At 43.7% G+C, this 26343-nt stretch overlaps 1 protein-coding gene across 1 annotated transcript in view; it reads right to left on the bottom strand.

Annotated features, from left to right (window-relative positions):
* The window catches only part of LOC311111700 (xylosyl- and glucuronyltransferase LARGE2s-like), an 88846-nt gene that overhangs the window by 9662 nt on the left and 52841 nt on the right, over positions 1-26343 (bottom strand). The window contains exon 3 of the mRNA XM_084154497.1: positions 4499-4694. Within this exon, the coding sequence (XP_084010623.1) occupies positions 4499-4598 (100 nt within the window). The 5' untranslated portion in view covers positions 4599-4694. The remainder of the gene's footprint in view (positions 1-4498; positions 4695-26343) is intronic.

The raw sequence follows: 26343 nt of genomic DNA, 5'->3' as shown, positions 1-26343 counted from the left end.
AGGGTCTATTGTTTTTGTTTACAACAGGATACTGACAATCATATGCCTAAGAACACTTAACCACAGACATTCTCAGAAGAGCCTTGCTTGATTCTTAGAAGTCAGGAAAGTAACCATAGCAATTCTCGGACAAAGAAATCTCAGCCTACAAGATTGTTAGTACAGATGCCGTATATTAATTTGAGCCAGTTTCACACAGCAGGATTATAATCCTGCAGCAAGAGGAAATGTGAATTGTTAGGGACAGATCAACATTTCCAAACTTTTTTTTTTGCTTTGGGAAGGGTTGTTTGGTTTTTTCTATCGGGCACAGGGGAGGGTAGTGTGTTTTTTCCCTGTTTTACATTCGCTCTTTTGTATGTTTTATTATATAATGTCTTCCATCCAAGCCAAATTTCCTCATCTGCTTGCATGCGCCTCCCCTATATCAAGGTGTTTTGGTACTTCCCTTATGCACTACGCTTTTCAGCATTCTAACTTTTACTATACCACAGGTCAATATACCTTGAGTATATAAAACATTAAGAACACCTGCTCTTTCCATGACATAGACTGACCAGATGAATCCAGGTGAAATCTATGATCCTTTATTGATGTCACTTGTGAAATCCACTTCAATCAGTATAGATGAAGGGGAGGAGACAGATTAAAGAAGGATTTTTAAGCCTTGAGACGAGTATGTGTATGTGTGCCAATGTGTATGTGTGCCATTCAGAGGTTGAATGGGCAAGACAACAGATTTAAGTGCCTTTGAACGGGGGTGCAACTCAATATTAAGAAGGTATTCCTAATGTTTGGTATACTCAAATGTAGTCTACCAGTCTATCCTGCCCTCTATCCACCATTCATCGTGACAATAGTGGTAGGTGCACCATTTGTCTAGATCTGCAATAGGCTAACTGGCAATCATACCACACATAAAAGCATTCAAAGCTGCATACATTTTCAATATGAAGCCACAAGAACAAATAGGAATAGCTGAGGCCAGGTGCATCATTGTGCAGGAAATAACATTGAAGACATGAGACACGCAGCTCAAAAAGCTCCCCTATTGATTTTGTTTAGGGGCAATTCAAAATTCTACTCTAGGCTGCAGTGAAAATGTCATTTGAATAATGACGCAAAATTGTGATTTGAATGTTTCATTCCATTTGGAACAGTTGTGGGTCTACTCTCGACAGTTTATAAGGTCTAGAAAAGCACAGTAGCAGGCCAGACTGGATGTATTTTTACTTCTGATACTGAATGCGCTGTCTGTTGCAGATCATCATTCTCCCAAATCGTCCTATAATAATGTGGCCACATATGCTCCCGGCAGCCTCAGTTATTCAGGAAAGCTTAACGTGGTCTCTGCTTCCCAATCCGAGCCTATTCCTCGCACACCTAGAACCTAACACTTCAATATAGCCTATATAATTTAACTTGTAAAACGTGTTGCCTTTTATATGTGGCATAAACACAACCAGTCACAATGTTTTCATCTGATTAGGCTACTTTAAAAGTCTCCTGTAGGCATGCACACGTTCATCCAAAATATAATTCCAGCATCCTCAAAATGACTTGATATTAACCAGGTTTCCATCCTTCCTTTTTATGTGAGTAAAGTACATGTCGGTTAAAAAATGTCACGATATCATGGGAAAGCATTCAGTTTATTAGGCTACAGATGAAATAATTTATGATGACCTTCACAGGGTGGTGAAAGTGCAAGGTGATGAGCTTGATGCTCCTTTCAATAAATATCTGTCACGCCCTGGCTCTGGGGACTCTTGTATGTTGAGCCAGGGTGTTAGTTTCGTTGTGTAGAGTCTATGTTTCGTGTTTCTATGGTATGTTCTAGGTTATGTGTTTCTGTGTTGGCCGGGGTGGTTCTCAATCAGAGGCAACGAGAATCAGCTGTTGCTTGTTGTCTCTGATTGGGAACCATACTTAGGCAGCCTTGTGTGCACTTGTTATTCGTGGGATCTTGTTCCGTGTTGGTTTGTATTGTATAACCGAGGACTTCACATATCGTTTTGTTGTTTTGTGTATTTGAAAGTACTAAAATAAAAGTATGTACTCATATCACGCTGCGCCTTGGTCCGCTCCTTTTGACGATCGTGACAATATCAAGGGACTTATTCTGGTTACATTTCGATGCTTGGCTGGCGTTTGACAAATAAAAATAATCTTGCACTTTTGTCCGTAATAATCTCATCATGTAGGCCAGGGTTCTTCAATTCCGGTCCTGGAGGGCCGAAACACCTCTGTTTTTCATCCTCTCCTTCTAATCAGGGGCTAATTCAGACCTGGGACACCAGGTGAGTGCAATTAACTACCAGGTAGAAATAAAAACAGAAGTGTTTCAGCCCTCCAGGACCGGAATTGAAGAACCCTGATGTAGGCTATACCCACACTGTATCTGCGAGTTGTTGGCTAGAGCGCACGTGCCAATACCAGAGTAGGCACATTTGCTATACCTACGCAATCTTTTTTGTGACAAAACAATCAGTAGGCTTAGAGTTTAAAATGCGATGGAAACCCATTTTACTTGTATTTTTTATTCGGTACATGGGAATTTAACTACAAAAGTTATTTGTATGTGGACTACGTATTTATGCAAACACAACTCTGATGGGAAAATGAACATATTGTTTTTATGCAGATTTTTGAATATTCACATGAAAATCTGTCGCCAATTGGATGGAAACCTAGCTATATAGATACCCTAAAGACTCTGGCAAGTGCGCTAGTCCAGTGGTTTACCAGTAACCCCAAACATCTAAAGAATAAGCTACAGACCAGCCAAAACAAGCTTGTAAGATTTTGTATTTAAACTTCCCCCTCATACTCATCTAGAGGTCTAGCATTTTTTTGTCTGTATCTATGTAATTGTATATGTATCTCTGTAATGTATCTGTATCTATGTAATTGTATATGTATCTATGCAAGAAAATAGGGACCACAATGGAAATAAATCCGACTTTATTGTGCAATCTCGGTCACTTTGAAAAACCTTTATACTGTGTGTATATGTATTTTTTTTTAATTGACTCAATCAAATCAATCCAAACTGTGCAGCGGCCATTTGATGAATGGAAAGCGACATCTGTTACAAAACACCCAAAAGTTTAATGATATTCAGGGATTCTTAAGCCAAGCCTTTGATACTGATTAAGCCTACAATGTATGGAGGGATGTATTTTCTGTTTGTTGAGATTGACATAGTCTATTTATTGTGGTGTTGAAAATGCAAACCATGATATTGAAGTGCCCGAAGTCGAAGTATGCTTTGTTTATTGGTTGTGTGGTACCTGTTGGTGAAAAATGTGTTGCAAATATTTTATATAATTATATGACATCAAAATGTTTGAAAATCTGATTTCCCCCTAGCTGATCATTGTCTGCAGCTGGCTCTGATTGTAGTGTTACTCTTCAGCTCCACTATATATATTGCGTTGATTTGTCATCAGCGTCACATCAATGTGAAGTTTTACCTGCTACACAGAGTGCGTTGTTTTGAGAGCGGACAGGAGCAGAATCTTTATTCTATTTTGCCTACTGTACAGTACCATATTCATCCATTATGCGTATGTACAATAGCTTTGGTCCAGTTTTCCGCAAGTACTCACTAAATTGTTGCTAGTGGTTGTACTAAATTATCCTCTAATTACACAAGCTGCTTTTGAACCTTTTGAACCTTTTGAACCTAGCTAGTCAATGTAACTAGCTAGCTAGTAGTAGCTTCTTGACTTCATAAATCTTACTAAAATAACCAGTGGTGTATAGTCGTTGCCATATGCCACCAAAATCAACTTTGTTTGTCATTATTTCAATTCACAAGATAGAATGAACGTTTGCATCAGCCATCGAGAATTGAACCTCTGATTCTTGAGCTTGGATGTTGCCATTGGACATGATGCAACGCGAGCGCAACACAGGCAGTGAATCAGCTTTCATTGATTTCAAAGGAAGCATAGCCTCAACGGCTGATGGCAATGCCGGACGCCCGATGGCTATAGTGTGGCAGGGCCGTAATGAAACAGGCAGAGAGAGTGAGTTTGTCTGTGGTGGTCGGCGAACCCTTGAACTTCTGGCCTGTAGCCCTGCATGGCATCGACTGTGCCACATAAGCATGCTGAAGTGGCAAAGTTGATATCCAAGTTTATAATAAAAAGGGTCGTTACAGTTATGGTTATTTGAGGTCGTAAACATTATTTCGAGTTAATTTCCGTTAGGGCAAATCAAGTCTGACATTTTAAAATGGAAATTACAAACTTTAGAAGCCTTTTTAAATCTTGGATGTTCTACAAGTTTGCATTTCCTGCAGTGCAGGACAATTCCTGCAACAACAGGATGATCAAATTAAGACACAACATCTGTACACCGTTGTTTAATGTGTTTTTAAAGTAGCTACAGTACATGCATACTTGTGTTTCCCATTCCTTCCTACTGCAGTTCAATGGAAAAGTAGTTCCGGTCAGCCATGTAACCATGGCGACTGGCAGGTACTACTTACTCTCCAGGTTCCCAGCCAGCAGGTAGAGCCAGGTAAGCAGGATGACGGCGGTCAGAGATGCCACCAGCAGCTTCAGACGACCTCGAAATGGCAGGTGCATGATGGGACAGCTGGGTGGGGGGCTCAGGTGGGAGGTGAGGGGTCACGGCTCAGGTGGGGCTCAGTCTCTCATCTGCTTCCTGCTGCATCCTCTCATCTGGAGGGAGAGGAGGAGAAAGAGAGGAGGAGATAGAAGGTTAGCATGATGCTATCACAAAATGCTTTAGTGGCATAACAGTGCAGTTTGTATTCAAGCAAAGCAGAAGTTAGGACACGGAAATGTCAGGGGCATGAACACACCCAGTCACAATGTTTTAATCTGATTAGGCTATTTTAAAAGTCTCCTGTAGGCACGGTTGTCCTAAATATAATTCCAGCATCCTCAAAATGACTTGATATTAACCAGGTTTCCATCCTTCCTTTTAATGTGAGTAAAGTACATGTTGGTTAAAAAATGTCACGATATCATGGGAAAGCATTCAGTTTATTAGGCTACAGATGAAATCATTGATGATGACCTTCACAGGGTGGTGAAAGTGCAAGGTGATGAGCTTGATGCTCTTTTCAATAAATATCAAGGGTCTTATTCTGGTTACATGGCTGCCATTTGACAAATAAAAATGATCTTGCACATTTGTATCTGTGTAATTGTATATGTATCTATGTAATTGTATCTGTATCTATGTAATTGTATATGTATCTATGTAATTGTATATGTATCTATGTAATTGTATATGTATCTATGCAAGAAAATAGGGACCACAATGGAAATAAATCCGACTTTATTGTGCAATCTCGGTCACTTTGAAAAACCTTTATACAGTGTGTCATCTCACTCTCATTCTCTTAACACAAATACAAGCACACGCACACACACGTATGCACAAACACACAAGCACGCGCACACACACATGTGCAAGCAAGCACGCACGCACATACACACACACTCACACACAGTTTATTCACAGCCAGGCTCACAGCAGGGCATTGTGCACAATTGGCAATAAGTGTGGGCAGACTCTCTCTCGCTCTACCTCCCTCTATCTATAAGGGCGAATAGTCCTCTCTTTGTTTTATGATGAGCTTAATTAATCACGCTTCACTTTAATTAGACGCAGGCCTGAAGGAAACAAGATTGAATGCGGCTGCCAATTAATAAAGAGAAGTAAAAAAATATGAAAAGAAGAGTGTGTCTGGCCTTTGCTTTGCTGTTGTGAAAACTCTGGTGAGAGAGGGAGGAGAGGGAGGAGAAAGTGGGATGGGTGGACAGTATACAGGTGAGATTAAACTGAACTCGCTCCCTGACCCAGGTTTTTATTCAGGTTGATGTTTATTGGGATGAGTCTTGTCCTGGAACTGAGCGATTTCCGCTACATTGGCCAGCTGCAAAGTCAAAAATTAATGAAAACAGAAATGTGCTTTTCGGTCTTAATTTAAGGTTAGGGTTAGGCATTCATGTTAACAGTGTGGTTAGGGTTAAAATCTGATTTTATGACTGTGCCAGCTCGTCACCACTCTGCAGAGCTGCCTCCAGAACAAGATTCATGACGAAAAACGCGAACCTGTGGTTTTTATCTACTTGACAGGCACACACACACATACACACACACACACACACACACACACACACCCTCAAGACTGTCAAATGAACATCCAGTGTGCGACTTTACTTAACAAAAACACAGATGCTTAGCTTGGTTGCTCGAGGTGTTTGTGTGTGTTTGCTCAAGGGCTCTCATTCCAATGGATTCTCGTCACGCTGTTCAACTCTATTCGACACAACGCCTACAGCTAGCAGACTAAAACGACAAGGACAAAGAGCACTACTGATAATGCCAGAGAGAGAGAGAGAGAGAAGCAACAATACCACAACATACTGGAGAGCCACTCCGACATGTGCAGTCTATTAACCAAACGTACAATTCTATAGAAAATGCTATTAGTAACATTAATAACACAACAACCAAAGCCATAGCTGGGTCACAGTCAGAGTAAGTGAGGGCTGTTGAGAGACTTTGTGGAGGAGGTACAGTGGATAAGGAAAGAGAGCCAAGGCCTGCAGATACAGAAGAGAAAGGTGAGAGGTGTTCAACCGATTCACCCACCCCTGCCTTAAAAGGATAGTTCATCCAAATAAAAAAATGACATCTTGGTTTCCTTACCCTGTAAGCAACCTATGGACCAGGTATGACAGAAATCCATGCTTTGATTTTGTTTCCCTGCCAATATTTCCAAATGATAATGTCCTTGTCCATAGACTGATTACAGGGTAAGAAAACCAATATGTAATTTTGTAATTTGTGTCACAATCGTCGTATACAGAGGAGGACCAAGGCGCAGCGTGGAAGGTGAACATGCTTTTTATTAATGTTACACGAACAAAACAACAAACGATACGTGAAGTCCTACGGTACAAACACAAACCAAAAAAAACAAGATCCCACACCATACTGTGGGAAACAGGCTGACTAAGTATGGTTCCCAATCAGAGACAACAAGCAACAGCCGATTCACGTTGCCTCTGATTGAGAACCACACTGGCCAACATAGAAACACAATACTAGAACGAACACAAATGAAAACTCACACCCTGGCTCAACATACTAGAGTCCCCAGAGCCAGGGCGTGACAATTTGGGTGAAATATCCCTTTAACACAACAATCACCTCAAATCTACCGTTGATTCAACTATAACCTAAAAAAACATTCACGTCAAATACCTCATACATTTCCTTGCTGTGCTTTTTTAAGCACAGTTACTGCTCTTTGCCTGCCAAAGTACAGTAATAGTAAGTGTGATCCACCCAGTATTGAGGTTACACCCTAGAGTTACAACACCTGGTCAAGGTGAGATCAGGAAGGGGATTTTTCCCAGAAAACCTTGGCTGCATCAAATGATAAATACTGCAAGACATCTGCTTTTTAATCTTTTCTCTCTGATCTTTCATATTCTTTCTCTTTTCTCTGTGTACTGAAGATAAACCCATTCTGAAATTATTGTTTCGTTCTCTCTCTCTCCCTCTCTCTCTCCCTCTCTCCTTCCCTCTCCCCCTCTCTCCCTCCCTCTCCCTCTTGCCCAGAATGTCAAATAACGTTATTAACCACTTCCCATGCTTTTAAAACAACGATTCTGTTCCGGAATAGTATAGATCACTTCTGTTACCGGTTCCGATTCTGTTCCTTGAAAAGTTTGTTATTTTACAGTTTTCTGTTCTGTTCCCTGAACCGTTTCCAACCCCTGGTTTAAACTCTATCCCAAACCTTAACCCTTACCTTAACAATTTGGAATTAATGCCTAAACTTAACCGTCAAAATATCTATGTTTATGGACAAAAGTCGAATACTGCAGTCAGACCATGAGATCTTGTTGGAAATAGAATGGAAACTAAACAGAACATAACAGAATACAGCACTTCATTCATTGTCCTCCAAGCGGAAATTCTTCATGTGTTAGGTACAAAACAGCCAAAGTTTTCCATTCCACATTATTGTAGAGCATATTGAATTGTGCCAAGGGAAACCTGCCGCCTGTTCCTGTATTTCTAAGCACGACTGTCAATCAAACATGGCTCCTGAGGAACATATAATGTAAGTAATAATGCAATTAAGAGCTGAAGCCATTGTGTCTCTGTGTAAAGGCCTTTAGCGGTAGCTTCCCCATTCAAAGTGAAGGGCCTTTTAGCGCTGTGCTAATCAGGAAGGGAGATATCTCTGATTAGGGCATAATCAGTTTTGCGCTTCCTGCATTAGAGAACCGTGATAACAGAGGAGATGGTTAATCAACTACTCTCTTTCTCTATCTTGACCTCAGCCAAGGGTTCACACACACACACGCACACACACACACTCTTGAGATTAGATTCTTGATTGAAAACCAAACCATCCATTCAGAGTGGATACGTTTACCTCTGTCTGTATGTTTGTGAGTGTATCTGCACAGACGGATTGGTTCCCTCTGCATTTGTTTGTCCTGTCTTGTGTGTGTGTGTGTGTGTGTGTGTGTGTGTGTATGTTTGTATAGTTTGTGTGTGTGATGCGTGGGTTGACTCATAGCTTGCAGTCCCCGCGGTTATATCTGCGGGGCAGGCAGGTGGCGGTCGGATTGAATAAAGAGAAAATAGTACAGAAATCAAATCTATAAATGTATAATTATTGTGCAATTTATATCTAGGCCTATAGGCTACATTGAGTTTTGCATCTGGCATTAGTGCGTAATCCTAAGCTTTAGGGCACTTTACACGTGCCAAATAGCCTACACGCCAATCCCCTAAAGCTTTTGGGAACGGGCAGAAAAAGTTAATGTCCATCCACTGAGGCAAAAAGGACATTGTCAGAGTTTAATTCAATAAAAACAAAGATGGTCGCACACTCCATACGTATAACCTCCCAGTAATTTATTGGGTAAAAAAACACCAACGTTTCGGCATCACTGAGCTGTGAAATTGAGAATAAAAAATAAAGAGTAGGGAGGGGCAAGAAAATTAATGTTTTGGAAAGATTTGGTGAAGTGGTAAAAGAGGATGATAGCTGTGTTGGCTATGTTATGTGTGATGATTGTGAGGCACTATATAAATTCGACAGTCACAAGACAGGGACTTAAAATAGGCCTATGACACGTCAAATGAGCTGTAGCCTACTCTTCAGATGGGTTAAATGGAAACTGAAATCTTCACAATGACTGTAGGTCTATAACTTCTCACATAGTCTTAACATTAATTCCTGCAGAATTAAGCATTTCTTGTAGTAAATTGATACCAACAAGCTCAAGTGAGAATTAGACGTTCATCCAAGTTTCTCAAACATCAAATTTCGAAGTTGTTCCAAACGTCAAATGTTCTAAATGTTTAAATGTTTAGGCATTAACTCAGAATTTTTAAGGTTAGGGTTAAGTTTAGGCATTAACTCTGACATCTTAAGGTTAGGCATTAACTCAGAATGGTTATGGTAAGGGTTAAGGTTTGGGATAAGCTTAAAACAAAAATCTCAAAAACAACGTTCTATTGCTGGATTAAAACATGCAACCATTGGCACCAGAGGCAGATGCTCTTAAACATCATGTGGTGCTATCTTTAAAAGCATCATAAAACATTTAGCACCAAAAATATTACACTTCTTTTTTTGTTGAGTTATTGCATTTTCTCCCTGGTCCCTAAACGTCTTTGCTCAACTAAAGAAGCAGAAATGACAGAGAAAACTTTAGTGATGTCAACTACACTGTAAAAGCAGAATGTCTGAAAACACCATGATTGTGTAATGAAACCATGAAAACTAAGCTGAGATCTGGTGTTTGGAGGGTGTTTGAATGTAAACCCAAGTGTTTTAATGCACAGAATGTGTTTCTAAACATAAATTAAGTACTCTGAAACACCCAAAGTGGTTCTTCAACCTTAATATTGGTGTTTTTAAGAGAGTATTGTGAAAACACTTTGAGGGTTTTAGTGCACGTAAAAGGCAGCATCAAAACACAAAAACTGTTTCTCATACAATCAATGGTTTATAAATACAAATGTTTATAGCCTAAATATTGATTGATGATGGAGAATATTTTTTGTGGAATTCAACCTTCAAAACTTCAATGCTTTATTAAGACAGATTAGAAACAAGGGGGCAGTAAAATGGTAAATTGCATTGGAATTTGACCCACTCAACCACACTGTAAGAAATTATTCTGGGGTTAATTGAAATGAACTCAAATAAACAACCAACATATACTTCATTCAAATTAATGCAAGTCGACTAGAGCCCGTGGTCTAGCAATAACGCACACGGCTTAGACACGTCACCCCTCTATCCACCGAAGACCGGGGTTCAATTCCCCGCTCCAACCCTTCAATCTGTTTCTCCCCCCTATCTGTATCTCCTTTGTCACTTCATAACTGTTTCAATAGTGTCAAAATACAGCCAAAATATATTTTACAAAGATGTATGCAAGTGGTTTCAATTAATTAATTAATAAATCCAACTAAATATATTCCTCAAAATGTAAGTAGCTTTCATGAGGATAACCAAAGAGAGAGAAAATGTAGTGATTGAATTCATTGGAAGTCTTTGGTTTTAATCATCTTTCATTTCATATCTTGCCATGTGACTCTGATTTTAGAGGATTTATGACATTTTTAGACTTTATGACTCTTTCACACAGTGTTGTATACATGTTTGAAGAAGAAAAGTATATTTTTATATTAGTAATAAGCTTGTTGTACCATGAGGTGTAATGGATCATGATGAACGGATGTCAAAACCGTCAGGTAAATTGACATTCAATGAGGACAGCACCCATTCCCACATTAATGATTGTCAATGGAAGAGGACAAGTGCAGAATCCATAATTTATGCTGTTCAGCCTCCAGTTAGTGTTGATGGTTTGAACACTGAGCTTGACATTACCTGCCAAAATGGTATAAAATGGCAAATGATCAAATACATAAAACAATGTTAAACATTAAGCCACTAAAGAAAAAGGGATCTAATTATGCACTAGAAAGGATTCAAAACACCAAAATAGTGTTTTAAATATTTTCTGTTAGTGCTCCCAGTCCCTGGCAATGTCTTGCACAACACTTAAGTGGCGTTACAACACACCATGTTATGTTTCAAAACATCTCAATGTGTTTCAAAGTTAAGGTTACGTCTCCTTCAAGTTGGTGGCAGCTCAGTTGCCACTAGTTTTGGTGTTATAAAGCACTTCATTTTAACAGTGTAGACTGAAGCATTCATTCTATCATTTCAGACATTCTGGTGAGCAAGAGTTTATTTAGTCTTCTAGGGCAACATATAATGACAGAAGCGAAGCTGCATGTATCTAATTATAGACAAGTTGACTAACAAATAGCCTAACAAAATGTCAGAAATTATAAGCAGAAAAAACAATCCTGCACCCCCTGTCAAAAAATCATTCCGCCTTCCCTGAACGTAGCCTACAGTGCATTTTCTATATTTGCGGGTTAGGATCGGGTGCAGGCCTCCGATTTTCACTTTTATCACATATAGTCGGGCGGTTGCGGATGGGTTATTAGCAATTTCGGGCGTGTGCGGGTGAACAACCACTAGCATGTGTGTGAATGTGTGTGTGTGTTAGTGTTTGGTTGGCTGACTGTGTGTCCTCATGTATTGTTGTTGCAGAATCCCTAGATCACTTCTGTTCAATTATGTCGCTTGGGGCAATATACGGTAATGGAGTCTGTTCAGGGAGATGACAGAGAGACGCAGCACACACACACACACACACACATTTCTCTCTTCACATTTTTCTCAGAGCAGGGTAAGAAACACAATTATCACCCCGGTCAATAATCTGTGCTCACATGACGGTTCACACACTTCGCACTAACAGCAGGGAGTTTTCAAATGAAACATGAAACTGCAATTTTGACAGTTAGACTTTACTGCTCATATCACATCTGCTGCAGCTCTGACTGCTATCAGAAGAGTTTGTGTGTTTGTTTGTTTGTTCATGTGTGAGTGTGTGTGTGTGTGTGTGTGTGTGTGTGTGTGTGTGTGTGTGTGTGTGTGTGTGTGTGTGGTGTGTGAAAGAGACAGAGAAAGAGAGAGAGGCATATCAAATCAAAGTTTATTGGTCGCTTACACAGATTTGCAGATGATGTTATCGCAGGTGCAGCGTAATGCTAATGTTTATAGCTCCAACAGTGCAGAAATACCTAGCAATAATAATACAACATTTAAAAGAATCCAGAAAAAATAAGAAATTAAGAAATGTCAGAACAAGCAATGTCAGAGACAGGAATATAAATATATATATACAGTACCAGTCAAAAGTTTGGACACACCTACTCATTCAAGGGTTTGTCTTTATTTTAACTATTTTCTACATTGTAGAATAATAGTGAAGACATCAAAATGATGTAATAACACATATGGAATCATGTAGTAACCAAAAATTGTGAGAGAGAGAGAGAGAGAGAGAGAGAGAGAGAGAGAGAGAGAGAGAGAGAGAGAGAGAGAGAGAGAGAGAGAGAGAGAGAGAGAGAGAGAGAGAGAGAGAGAGAGAGAGAGAGAGAGAGAGAGAGAGAGAGAGAGAGAGAGAGAGAGAGAGAGAGAGAGAGAGAGAGAGAGAGAGAGAGAGCTCTAAAGTTAACTGGAGTAGCTTTGCCCATAAGGATCGTGGAATAGTTCTGGGAGGACTGTGAAGTTGTTAACTCCACTCCAGACTGATCCTAGAATACAAGGTGACGCTAATCTTCAAACCTAGCTGCGTCGGCTCTGTTCTTAACAGCCACACACACAAGCACGGATGCACGCACACACACACTCAGCGTTACATGATCTGTTGGTCCTTTGATGGTGAAACCCAAGTTAATATGTGTCCTGTCGTCTGGCCACCCTCTAAAATCAGCCTTTATCAGTCTGCGTCTCAAAGTCCCTTCTTTTCCTAATCTTCCCCTCTATTCCCATCTCTCCCTCGGTCCTATATCAGAGCACCTCTACAGTGCTGGTAATGGAAAGAGTAACACTTCTCCAGTGCCAATCCAAGTTGACAGTTCACAGCCTCAGCAATTCACAAACAATGGGTTTGATTATCATTGGGCAATATTAAAGGGAAACTGCAAAACGCAGCATCATATGAAGCAAAATGCATCATAGAGCCCAGATTTCTGTATTTTGAAAGTTACATATCTTGAAAACATGTTGATGACATGCAAAACATTTTGGGACTACATCAACAATGGACTAATGAAACAAATACCAAAAGATAGTTTTTGGGTGAAGTTGTCCTTTAAAGTCGCAACCACTTACAGTCTTTACACACTTGTCCTGTGGTAGTTAAAGCACACACACACACACGCACACACACACAGAGGAATAGAAAGCACATGTAGTACTAGAAACACGAGGGCAGACTAGGGTATCATTCCTGGGAGAAAGAGATACATCTATGGAGGACTCTAAGTCTAGGAATTCTAAGTGGGAATGGGTTTCAGGTTACTGAGGGCCAAAAGGAGAGAGAGAAAGTGTGTTGTTTAAATGTAACTAAAGCTCTGCAGCAGCCTGCAGAAATATGAGCGTGTCACGCCCTGGCTCTGGGGACTCTAATATGTTGAGCCAGGGTGTGTATAGTCTATGTGTGTTCTAGGTTTCACTTTCTGGTTTTGTAGATCTATGTTGGCCAGGGTGGCTCCCAATCAGAGACGGCTGTAGCTCGTTGTCTCTGATTGGGAGTCATACTTAGGTAGCCGTTTAGCACTCATTCATTGTGGTTTCTTGTTCGTGTTTGGTTTGTGTATTACCATTGACTGTCACGTCATCGTTTTGTTGTTTTGATCGTGTGATCATTTACTAAATAAATATGTTCGCCTTCAACGCTGCGCCTTGGTCCTCCTCTCTGGTAGACGATCGTGACAGAAGAAACCACCAAGATTTGACCAAGCAGCGTGTCCAGGAGCCATCGCCAGGGAGATCCCTAGCAGATCTCCTTCGCCTCCTCGACTGGGTCAAGCCGAGTGAGGAAGAGAAGGGCTTGACATTGTGGCAGAAGGGCGAAAGGCTGGCGAGGGACATGGAGACCTGGTCCACGGGTAGGAGAGACGGCCCGAACATTTTTAGGGGGGGGCTAACGCCGTGGACGACGGGCCAGCAGGAGACCGCGGCAGAGCGGCCCAGCGGATTGGCAGAGGAGGCCGCCAGGTTACGGGGGCCACTGGTCGAAGAGGGGGTGGAAGGTGTAGAGGCACGGCGAGAGGTACTGGGGTGTGTTACCAGTCCGGTCCGGCCCATTCCAGATCCCTGCGTAGGACCAGTGGTGTGTGTCCCCAGTACGGTCCGGCCTGTTCCTGCTCCCCGCACCAAGTCAGTGGTGCGCTTCGTCAGCCCGGCTCGGCCCGTTCCTGCTCCCCGCACCAAGTCAGTGGTGCGCTTCGTCAGCCCGGCTCGGCCCGTTCCTGCTCCCCGCACCAAGTCAGTGGTGCGCTTCGTCAGCCCGGCTCGGCCCGTTCCTGCTCCCCGCACCAAGTCAGTGGTGCGCTTCGTCAGCCCGGCTCGGCCCGTTCCTGCTCCCCGCCCCAAGTCAGTGGTGCGCTTCGTCAGCCCGGCTCGGCCCGTTCCTGCTCCCCGCACCAAGTCAGTGGTGTGCTTCGTCAGCCCGGCTCGGCCCGTTCCTGCTCCCCGCACCAAGTCAGTGGTGCGCTTCGACAGCCCGGCTCGGCCCGCTCCTGCTCCCCACACCAAGCCAGTGGTGTGCGTCGTCAGTCCGGCACGGCCCGTGCCTGTTCCACCGGTGGCTGGTCCGGCACCGGTCAGATGCTTCACGCCGGAGCTAGAGCAATCCGCTCCACCAGTGTGCAGTCCAGCTCCGGCCAGCGGGGCCAGACCGGACCAGGGGTACTTTGGGGGGTTGGAGAGGGAGCGGGGATCAGGCCCGGAGCCGGATCCGCCGCCTAAGCGGAGTGCCCACCCGGTCCCTCCCCTGTGGTGTTTGGTGGGCGCGGTCGGAGTCCGCGCCTTTAGGGGGGGGTACTGTCACGCCCTGGCTCTGGGGACTCTAATATGTTGAGCCAGGGTGTGTATAGTCTATGTGTGTTCTAGGTTTCACTTTCTGGTTTTGTAGATCTATGTTGGCCAGGGTGGCTCCCAATCAGAGACGGCTGTAGCTCGTTGTCTCTGATTGGGAGTCATACTTAGGTAGCCGTTTAGCACTCATTCATTGTGGTTTCTTGTTCGTGTTTGGTTTGTGTATTACCATTGACTGTCACGTCATCGTTTTGTTGTTTTGATCGTGTGATCATTTATTAAATAAATATGTTCGCCTTCAACGCTGCGCCTTGGTCCTCCTCTCTGGTAGACGATCGTGACAGAGCGAGAGAGAGCAAGAAGCAAAATGAAGGATGCCGGGCAAATATCTATGATCTATGACTTATCACCTATCTGTTAGCTATCCCTTATCTATCATAGATCATCGGCATCCATCACAGAGGCCCAGAAAAACAGACTTTCAGAATGTGGTTTGAAAACTTTCAAGAAACTCCTCTCTTAATGGAAAAAAAAGGTGATTCAGCAGTGTGTACGCTGTATTTGGCTTTTGCTGAACTGTGTGAAAATCTGTTAATCTTCACGCATGCACGCACAGACTCTCACACACACACACACACACACACACACACACACACACACACACACACACACACACACACACACACAGAGAGAGAGACAGTGAGAGAGTATGCAATCAGAGCCACAGTAAAGAGTAAGGCAAATCCCCGCAAAAATTCTAGTTTGAATAAAAGGTCAATGTCGTAATCATATACTGTTTGTTTACAAAATGGAGGATTGTTTTCTGAGCTAAACCCCAACTGTAACAGGGACACAGGGGAAGGAGAAACAATAAAGCTAGAGGTTACGCATGTCCCTTCTGTCTTCAAGAGAGCGAGAGTTGCTCCCCTTCTCAAAAAACCAACACTCGACCCCACTGATGTCAACAACTACAGACCAGTATCCCTTCTTTCTTTTCTTTCCAAAACTATTGAGCGTGCCGTCTTTAGCCAACTCTCTTGCTATCTCTCTCAGAATGACCTTCTTGATCCAAACCAATCAGGTTTCAGGACTGGTCATTCAACTGAGACTGCTCTTCTCTGTGTCACGGAGACTCTCCGCACTGCTAAAGCTAACTCTCTCTCCTCTGCTCTTGTCCTTCTAGACCTGTCTGCTGCCTTTGATACTGTGAACCATCAGATCCTCCTCTCCACCCTCTCCGAGCTGGGCATCTCCGGCGCGGCTCACTCCTGGATTGCGTCCTACCTGACCGGTCGCTCCTACCAAGTGGCGTGGCGAGAAGCTGTCTCCGCACCACGTGCTCTCACCACTGGTGTCCCCCAAGGCTCAGTTCTAGGCCCTCTCCTTTTCTCCCTATACACCAAGTCACTTGGCTCTGTCATATCCTCACATGGTCTCTCCTATCATTGCTACGCTGACGATACACAACTAATCTTCTCCTTTCCCCCTTCTGATAACCAGGTGGCGAATCGCATCTCTGCATGTCTGGCAGACATATCAGTATGGATGACGGATCACCACCTCAAGCTGAACCCTGGCAAGACGGAGCTGCTCTTCCTCCCGGGGAAGGACTGCCCGTTCCATGATCTCGCCATCACGGTTGACAACTCCGCTGTGTCCTCCTCCCAGAGTGCGAAGAGCCTAGGCGTGACCCTGGACAACACCCTGTCGTTCTCCGCCAACATCAAGGCGGTGACCCGCTCCTGCAGGTTCATGCTCTACAACATTCGGAGAGTACGACCCTGCCTTACACAGGAAGCGGCACAGGTCCTAATCCAGGCACTTGTCATCTCCCGTCTGGACTACTGCAACTCGCTGTTGGCTGGGCTCCCTGCCTGTGCCATTAAACCCCTACAACTCATCCAGAATGCCGCAGCCCGTCTGGTGTTCAACCTTCCCAAGTTCTCTCACGTCACCCCCCTCCTCCGCACACTCCACTGGCTTCCAGTTGAAGCTCGCATCCGCTATAAGACCATGGTGCTTGCCTATGGAGCAGTGAGGGGAACGGCACCTCTGTACCTTCAGGCTCTGATCAGTCCCTACACCCAAACGAGGGCATTGCGCTCATCCACCTCTGGCCTGCTGGCTCCCCTTCCTCTGCGGAAGCATAGTTCCCGCTCAGCCCAGTCAAAACTGTTCGCTGCTCTGGCACCCCAATGGTGGAACAAGCTCCCTCACGACGCCAGGACAGCGGAGTCACTCACCACCTTCCGGAGACATTTGAAACCCCACCTCTTTAAGGAATACCTGGGATAGGATAAAGGAATCCTTCTACCCCCCCCCCCCAATTGTAAAGTGGTTATCCCACTGGCTATAGGGTGAACGCACCAATTTGTGAGTCGCTCTGGCTAAGAGCGTCTGCTAAATGACGTTAATGTGCCCTTGAGCAAGGCACTTAACCCTAATTGCTCCTGTAAGTCGCTCTGGATAAGCGCGTCTGCTAAATGACTAAAATGTAAATGTAAATGTAAAAATGTTACGCTAGGTCACAGACTAACTCATCTCACCTCAGTTTACACTCAATAATTTGCCTTGTCATGCATAAACACACACGGACACCCCCTGTACAGAGTGACGCTACAACAGATTAAGTTGAGTATCCTTCAATGGCCGCCAGAAATAACAATAACAGATAGTTACCTTGTCCCATCTGCCCTAATATGTTGTTTTAACATACTGTCACCTCTGAAGGCTCACTCACTAAAACAGCACACTGGATGACTCAATAACGACATACGACAAAGACAGAAAACATAACAGGGTACATACACACACGGTCTAGAGAAGGAGGTAGCTTAGTGGATAAGAGCGTTGTGCCAGTAACCGAAAGGTCGCTGGTTCTAATCCCGAGCTGACTTGGTGAAAAATCTGTCGATGTGCCCTTGAGCAAGGCACTTAACCCTAATTGCTCCTGTAAGTCGCTCTGGATAAATGTAAACACAGCACACCAAGGTCAACTTCCTGGGGAAAACCTTTAAGAGATAGTACCTTGAGGAAAACAATTATCAGAAAAGACAGAGCTGCAGGACACAAATATAGAAACAGAACCTTCTGTAGGTAGACTACAACAGACAAAGATAATGTAGGAAGAGAGGGACAAAAGAATGGGACAGAAGGACTACAATGACAGCACAAATGCTCTATTCACTCAAGGGGGAACGGAAGGAGAGAACAGGGGAGTGCTGCTCACCTCCCACTCCTGTTCACACAGGAACACACCTCTCTTTCTGTCCCTCTCTCTCACACAGACGCACTCTCTTGTTCTGTCTCTCTCTCACCTTTCCATCTGTAAGACGTGCATGTAGGTCTGCCAAAAACGTTGACAGCTGACAGTGAAAACAAAGCTGACCTACACACACAAACACAGACCCACACAGTCGATAATAACAAGCTGCTATGACCTTTGCACTTTCTTCCTACCTGCGTGTGTGTGTGTAAGCTCCAATCATTTCCTCTCCTCTCCGTGTTTGAAGTGTCTACCAAGCGTGTAGCGGCAAGTCCACGTTGTTGTGCACAGCCACGCTTTCAATAAGCCCCTTTCTCTTCCTCTCCTCTTCCTCTCCTTAATCCTCCTATTCTTCGGCGGTTGAGCAGTCTCTCTCTCTCTCTCTCTCTCTCTCTCTCTCTCTCTCTCTCTCTCTCTCCTCGATAACAGAAAATGTGCAGGAAAGGGGGCGAGAGGCTGAAAGGAGAACTAGAGAAAGGGGGAGGGGTGTCACCTTGCACACGGTTAACCCTCTGTGACAAAAGACAGGAGTTGGTTGGAGCTCAGGAATGCAAGACTCTCCCTCCCTCTCTCATTGTCTCTCACTCTCTTTTTCTTTCTCTTTTAATGCAGAGACTGGGTTACCGCTGCATTACTGACTATCCTGATTCCTAAGAGTGGATGTGTGTGTGCATGCATGCATGCATTCCTTAAATTCACATTTTATACTGCTTCCTGTGGGGTGTGGATAATTCAAATTCAATTCAAATGTATTGTTTGAATTAAATTACATTCAGAAATACCGAATTGACCCCAACCCTGATGTGTGCGGATTAATGTGTGCACATAAATGCTGACATGGGTGGCTCCAAGTGGGTCTATGCATATTTACACAACGGATGGGTCTAATCCTGGATGCTGATTGGTTAAAACCGCATTCCAGCCGGTGTCTACTCCACGAGTTACCACCGGCTAAAGCTATGACGTTGAAATGCCTATTTACTCTGTTCCACCTGACTGCGCAATCCACTGTCTCATCAGCCCAGCCAGACAATGTATAAACTTAATCTCCACTGTAAAAAGCATCTAGACATTATCTCCCATTTCTTTTAGACTAGCATTTGGTTTTCAACAGCGGAAATTTGCATAAACCTTGCTGTCTGTCTCTCCGTCATTTGCACCATTGTTTCAATATTCAAATTCGATCTCCAGCTGTCCCATAGTAATGAACATGTCAGGAGTCGGGACGAGACAGACAGACAGGCAGCGTTTCTCAGCCAGTTGAAGTCATGAATCAGCTGGCATCATTTTTATGGATATATACAAAGAAATGTCAATAGAAAACAGGTAAAACGAAATGAAGTGCAGCTAGTTTGCAGTCTTTCCAGCTTCCGTTTGAAGTGATTGTGTAAGCTGTGTTGTTTGCTAGCTCCTCTAAACAACTGTGTCCTGACAAGAGAGCACATTTTCTATACCAGGCCAAATCATGTATTATTAGCTCGGCTTCGTCTCGGGCCTAACAACACCCGTGCCAATATATCCTCCAAACACCGGCTTCTCTGGCATTATCACTTAAGTAGGGAATGTGTGTGTGTCTATGCATGTGTGTGTGTGTGTGTGTGTGTGTGTGTGTGGGCTCATGCGACAGGGGAGTACTGCTCTCTAATTAAAGTAGATACAACGCTGTTTTTGCTAAACAGAGAGCTAGTTGGAGCCTGTTTCTGGCCTGCTATCTAAATGAAGCTGTGATGATGGATCCCCCATTAGAGACAGTAATAACTGGAGAAAGTCTGGAGGGAGATTGAACTGAGCTGAAAGAGCAGAGAGGAGCAGAGAGTACAGTCTCAGCACTCCTTATCTCTTATACAGGAGCACAACGATACTGTTTCTACCCATGCAAGGCCAGTCACAGGCATTTCTATGTACTGTATGTATGTGTGGGGAGGTACTGTGTGTTTGTGTGTGTTTGTCTGTGTGTGTGTGAGAAAGGCAAAAAAAACACAATTCTATGCTGAAATGCAATGCAATCTCAGTCCCTAGAGCACCAGTTTCCCTTTGAACCTCCAAGCTAAACCAAGACAGTCAGATTCCAGTAGAAACAACTACAAACAACCGCACACAAAGCAGCACTAGCCGTTCTATACCAATACCAAAACCAAAACACCCTGATGAAACGGACAGTGATTCATGCAGCACTTATACATTGCTAATGGACCTTAAGTACAGTTGGACTGGTTTCACTGCTTTCCTCTAGTCTCCAATGCTCTTTCTCCTCTGGTTGCTTTGGGTAGAAGTTACCCATAGGCACAGTTATAGATCTAGGATCAGCTTACCTTCTGCCATTCCTGACCTTAACCATTAGAGGAGACTCAGCCAGAACTGTCCTTAGATCAGTGTCCAGGGACGTTGGCTGAGGTATTCGGTGGCTGTCAAACCAGATGACTAATGCAGATTAACACCTCTGCGTATCTCCTAATTATGGGGTTAAAGGTCACCCTGGCAGGGCCTTGGCCAGTAAACCCACAGTCCCCTCACCACAACACCCATACAAGGGATCCGACATAAACAGGGAAGGTGGGGGACAAGACGGGGGAGAGGGGCCAGGGTTGGGTTTCCCCACCACCATAAAAGGAGGGGGAAGGGGGAGAGAGACAGAAGGGAGATGACATGGTTTAGGTTTCCCTGGCTCCCAAAGGGTGTCCCACATAAATAGGTGGGTAGGAAACAGTGAGGGGAGTGAGAGAGAGAGAGAGATATCCCCTCAGGTCTCGTGTGTAGGCAGACCTGGCTCTCAAGAGAAAACAGGCTATGTGCACAATGCCCACAAAATGAGGTGGAAACTGAGCTGCACTTCCTAACTTCCTGCCAAATGTATGACCATATTAGAGACACATACTTCCCTCAGATTACACAGACCCACAAAGAATTCGAAAACAAATCCAATTTGGATAAACTCCCATATCTACTGGGTGAAATACCACAGTGTGCAATCACAGCAGCAAGATTTGTGACCTGTTGCCACAAGAAAAGGGCAACCAGTGAAGAACAAACACCATTGTAAATACAAGCTATATTTATGTTTATTTATTTTACTTTTTGTACATTAACTATTTGCACATCATTACAACACTGTATATAGACATAATATGACACTTGAAATGTTTACTGTTTTTTTTAAATTGTTTAATTCACTTTTGTTTATCATCTATTTCACTTGCTTTGGCAATGTAAACATGTGTTTCCCATGCCAATAAAGCTACTTAAATTGCTTCCTATGAGACACACAGTACCCCGATCTCAGTGCAACTTGTCTGCTCTACCTTCCAAGGGAGACGTGGCAGGGAAGGCAGCTACAGCGTTAAAAACACAGGATAAACAAGCTGCCAGACAGCCAATCTCTTCTCCATAGGAGTTGTAGACACTGGGCTGATCTGATCACTGCCTTTCTCCCCCGCAGAGACAACATGTAATGGGTTGGCTAACAGCACCGCCGAGCAAGACAGATAACTGCTACAGACACACAAACGCGCACCCACACGCAAGTTTAGCCCTGGCATTTTAGCCACACCAGGCCACATCACCGTGGATGCACCTGCCCCCCACGCTACTTACACATAACATAGGCAGCACACTATAGTACAGCGTTTCTCAACTTTTACTGTGCCAGTGACTGGTGAAACATAGTCCTCCTCCTTTTTTTAACCAGCTCATGTTTAAGACAAATACAACATTTAAAAACACCACTGGCGATACAACTCACCACTACAACTGGGCCTCTGTTGACTCCTTGTTGTGCAGTCTGTCTCTGTATCTTCTCTGCTGTCACTCTGTCTCTCTCTGTCTGTCTGTCACGATTTCATATAGAGACGACATTTTCAAGAATTGGCAGTACATCTGTGTCTCTCTGGTTTCTTCCTACCTCCACTGCACTCACCTCTGAGCTGTCTCTGCTAAGCCTAGCATCCTTTTCCACAGCACTGGTACCAGAACACCAGCGGACCACGCTGTCTGTGCTGGGCCCAGCAACATCCTAGTTGTGAATGAATAAACACATTTGTTCGATAAAGAAGAAAAATGACTGAATAAATGCTTAATAGATGACCATTGGCTCATAATAAAGCCTAACTACTATCATAAGGGTTAATTACTATTACATATATAATATAGAGCCAAAATCTAAAAACTGGCAGTACATCTGTCAGTGTCTGTGTGTCTCTCGCTCTCTCTGTTTTCTTTGTACCTCCACTGCACTTGACTGCTACAGCAGCAGCTGAGCTGTCTGTGCTTCTAGGCCGAGCATCACTGGGACCAGAAGACCAGGAGACCACACTGCCTGTGCTCCAGCAACATCCTACGGTAACACTATATTTTAATGGTCCCTAATAACCCATTTCTAAGGCATTTCCGAACAGTTTGCTCACCATTTACTGATCATTTCTCCCACATGTGTAAATGTTAGCAAGCTAGTTATTCACACATGTATATGTAAACATCCTGCGTTGTGTGCTTATTCTTTTACCGGGTACTGCAGGAATGTCTACCAATGGCATGCCCATCTATTTGTGAGAAATTACACTGGTCACTTAGACATTTATAAAGTATAAATAGCATTCACTTTAGATTAGGGACTGCAAAAATGATTTACTAATGACTAGTAAATTGTTTATTAATGAGGGAGAAATGATTAATAAACGTGAACATACAATGTATAAATGCCTTATCAAATATTTATTACATATCCTTAAATAAAGTGTTACCCATCCTAAATGTGAATGAATAAACACATACAGTATATTATTAGACAAAGAAGAAAAACACTGAATAAATACCTTATAGATGACCATTGGTTATATAATACCTTATAACAGCCTAACTACATATTTCAAATTAGTGCATGCCATGTATTCCCCCTGCCCACTTAGCTAAGTGTTTAAATATTAGGCTGCATACACTGAGTGTACAAAACATTAGGAACACATGCTCTTTCCACGACATAGACTGACCAGATGAATCCAGGTGAAAGCTATGATCCCTTATTGATGTCACTTGTTAAATCTACTTCAATCAGTGTCGATGAAGGGGAGGAGAGAGGATTTTTAAGCCTTGAGACAATTGAGATGTATTGTGTGCCATTCAGAGGGTGAATAGACAAGACAAAAGTTTTAAGTGCCTTTGAGTATGGTAGTAGGTGCCAGGTACACCGGTTTGTGTCAACAACTGCAACGCTGCTGGGTTTTTCACGCTCAACAGTTTCCTGTGTGTATCAAGAATGGTCCACCACCCAAAGGACATCCAGCCAACTGTGGGAAGCATTTTAGTCAACATGAGCCAGCATCCCTGTGGAACGCTTTTGACACCTTGTAGATTCCATGCCCCGAGGAACTGAAGCTGTTCTGAGTGCAAAAGGGGGTGCAACTCAATATTAGGAGAGAGAGAAACTGCCAGTTCCTTAATGTTTTGGATGTTCAGTGCATTCGGAAACCTGGCACCATCCCTACGGTGAAGCATGGTGGTGGCAGCATCATACGGTGGGGATGATTTTCAGCGGCAGGGACTGGGAGACTAGTCAGGATCGAGGGAAAGATGAACAGAGGAAAGTACAGAGAGATCCTTGATGAAATCCTGCTCCAGAGCGCTCAGGACCTCAGACTGGGGTGAAGGTTCACCTTCCAACAGGACAACGACCCTAAGCACACAGCCAAGACAACGCAGGAGTGGCTTTGGGACAAGTCTCTGAATGTCCTTGAGTGGCCCAGCCAGAGCCTGGACTTGAACCCGATTGAACATCTCTGGAGAGACCTGAAAATAGCTGTGCAGCAACGCCCCCCATCCAACCTGACAGAGCTTGAGAGGATCTGCAGAGAAGAATGGGAGCAACTCCCCAAATATAGGTGTGCCAAGCTTGTAGCGTCATACCCAAGAATACTCAAGGCTGTAATCGCTGCCAAAGGTGCTTCAACATAGTGCTGAGTAAAGGGGCTGAATACTTATGTAGATGTGATATTGAAGTTTAGTTTTTTTATACATTTGCACAAATTTATAAAAACCTGTTTTTGCTTTTCTATTATAGGGTATTGTGTGTAGACTGATGAGGAAAACATTTAATGTAATCCATTTTAGAATAAGGCTGTAACGTAACAAAATGTGGAAAAAGTCAAGGGGTCTGAATACTTTCCGAATGCAGGGACTAGTTGATGTGGATACGGATAGATCTCCAGCATTGTACTTCGTTTGACAGTGCTGTATCTTTCCACCAAGAAGTGACAAGCCTTTCAGCTAAATAAATAGGCGTGAATTAGGCGGGCTTTTCCAGCCTAGAGTGGTAGTGGCTATGTAATGTAATCTGAAACCAAAGTCACTCTTTACTAGAGCTCATAAACTAAGACCCACTGGCTGAAGAGACTGAGAATCAGAAGCAAATAAACATTGATAAAAGATTGTATTTAATAAAAAGCAGTAGCACTTACGGCTTGGGCAATATACCGTATATCGGGGTATTTAGACACACTGATGTTATGATTTTCAATACCGGGCTGCATGCTACACTACTGCTTTTAACTATAAGTTAACTATCTAAGATGTGACAAATGATATCCAGCTCAGGGCTCCAGCTATGCTAACTAGCAAGCAAGGGATAAGAACTTTGCCAGCCAGTATGGCAATAGAACATGGCAAACAAAAAGACTGAACAACTGGGTCGCGTCTCTGGCAACCGAACCGATAGATCGAACGACCAGCCGGCTTGGGTAGCAACCCTAGATTTGTGTCGGGACTATATCTTGTGTAAGGATGAAATAGCATGAATAAATTAATCAAAATTACGTTTTTAATGAAAATATGTAAATCATTATTTGAATATGTTGGTAACCTGTTTTATAAAGTGAAATTGCCCTCGAAGCTGGTGTTTGGAGGATATATTGGCACGGTGCCAATTAATTGTGCGTTTATTTTAAAAGAAATAGCAGCCCTTGTGTGCACTTCTGGTAATACCGAATACCCTGGTAGGGTACAGAAACTGTATGACAGTATGAAAATCTGTGTAATGAATACTCGGACAGAGTGGTAAGATCCAATCGCAGAATTGCGATGCTTTATTAGAGTACAGACAAGGGAATAGCTTAATCGTGGTCTGGCGAGCTGTGGTCAAAACCGGGCAAGGCAGAGACAGGCAGAGGTACCAAGGGAGCGGGCGTAGTCGTAGTCGAGGGCACGGGCACAGGTTCAGAGTACGGTAATCACTGGGATAGACAAGCAGAGGATTAAGCAATTCGGGGAGTCAAACAACGAAGCACAGGTCTGGTACACTGGTAATCAAAAACAAACTCTCTCTCTCTCTCTCTGAACAAAACGCTTAGCAAGTCACAAAGGAACAATACCTCGCACCGACTGAACTTCTGAGCACACCTTATATCCTACTCTAATTACTGACAGGTGTGCTCAGAACTCAGGTGAAACAGATCGAGTCTGATGACTCCCCCTCTCTGTAGATCGGGGAAGTGTCAGACTCTGTCTAGACCCAGCCAAACCCCGATCCCTTATAGTATCCCCCTCCCCAGGGCCGGCTCCTGACGGCCTTCTACCTCTACCGGGTGGTCTTCCTCTGGGTCGGGGTCCTGGATGATCTGGGTGTTCAGCGTGGAAAGTGGCCTTGAGAGCGGGATCCAGTATGTCCTTAGCAGGGATCCAGGACCGTTCCTCAGGTCCATATCCCTCCCAGTCCACGAGATATTCGATGCCCCCTCGTCTCCGTCTTGAATCCATTATCTCGTGGACTGTATAGGTGGTGTCCTGTTCATCCTCCAAAGGTGGTGTAGTAGGTTGTTGAGCGATTGGGGGGTACATCAGGCTATAGTGGACAGGTTTCAACAGAGAGACGTGGAACGTAGGGATTATCCTGTAGTGTCGGGGAAGTAACAGACGGTAGGTGACAGGGTTAATACGTCTCAGTATCTTGAAAGGCCCGATGTACCTGGGTTGAAGCTTCTTGCAGCTCCGTCGGAACCGCAGGTCCCGGGTAGACAGCCACACTCGTTGCCCGGGTTGATAAGTGGGAGTAGGTCTCCGTCGTCGGTCGGCGTAGGTCTTTTGCTGTTGTGAG

Source organism: Coregonus lavaretus (assembly GCF_964263955.1).
Source record: "Coregonus lavaretus genome assembly, chromosome: 37".
Taxonomy (NCBI): domain Eukaryota; kingdom Metazoa; phylum Chordata; class Actinopteri; order Salmoniformes; family Salmonidae; genus Coregonus; species Coregonus lavaretus.
The sequence above is the reverse complement of the archived record's forward strand: the minus strand, read 5'-3'. Positions and strand labels throughout refer to the sequence as shown.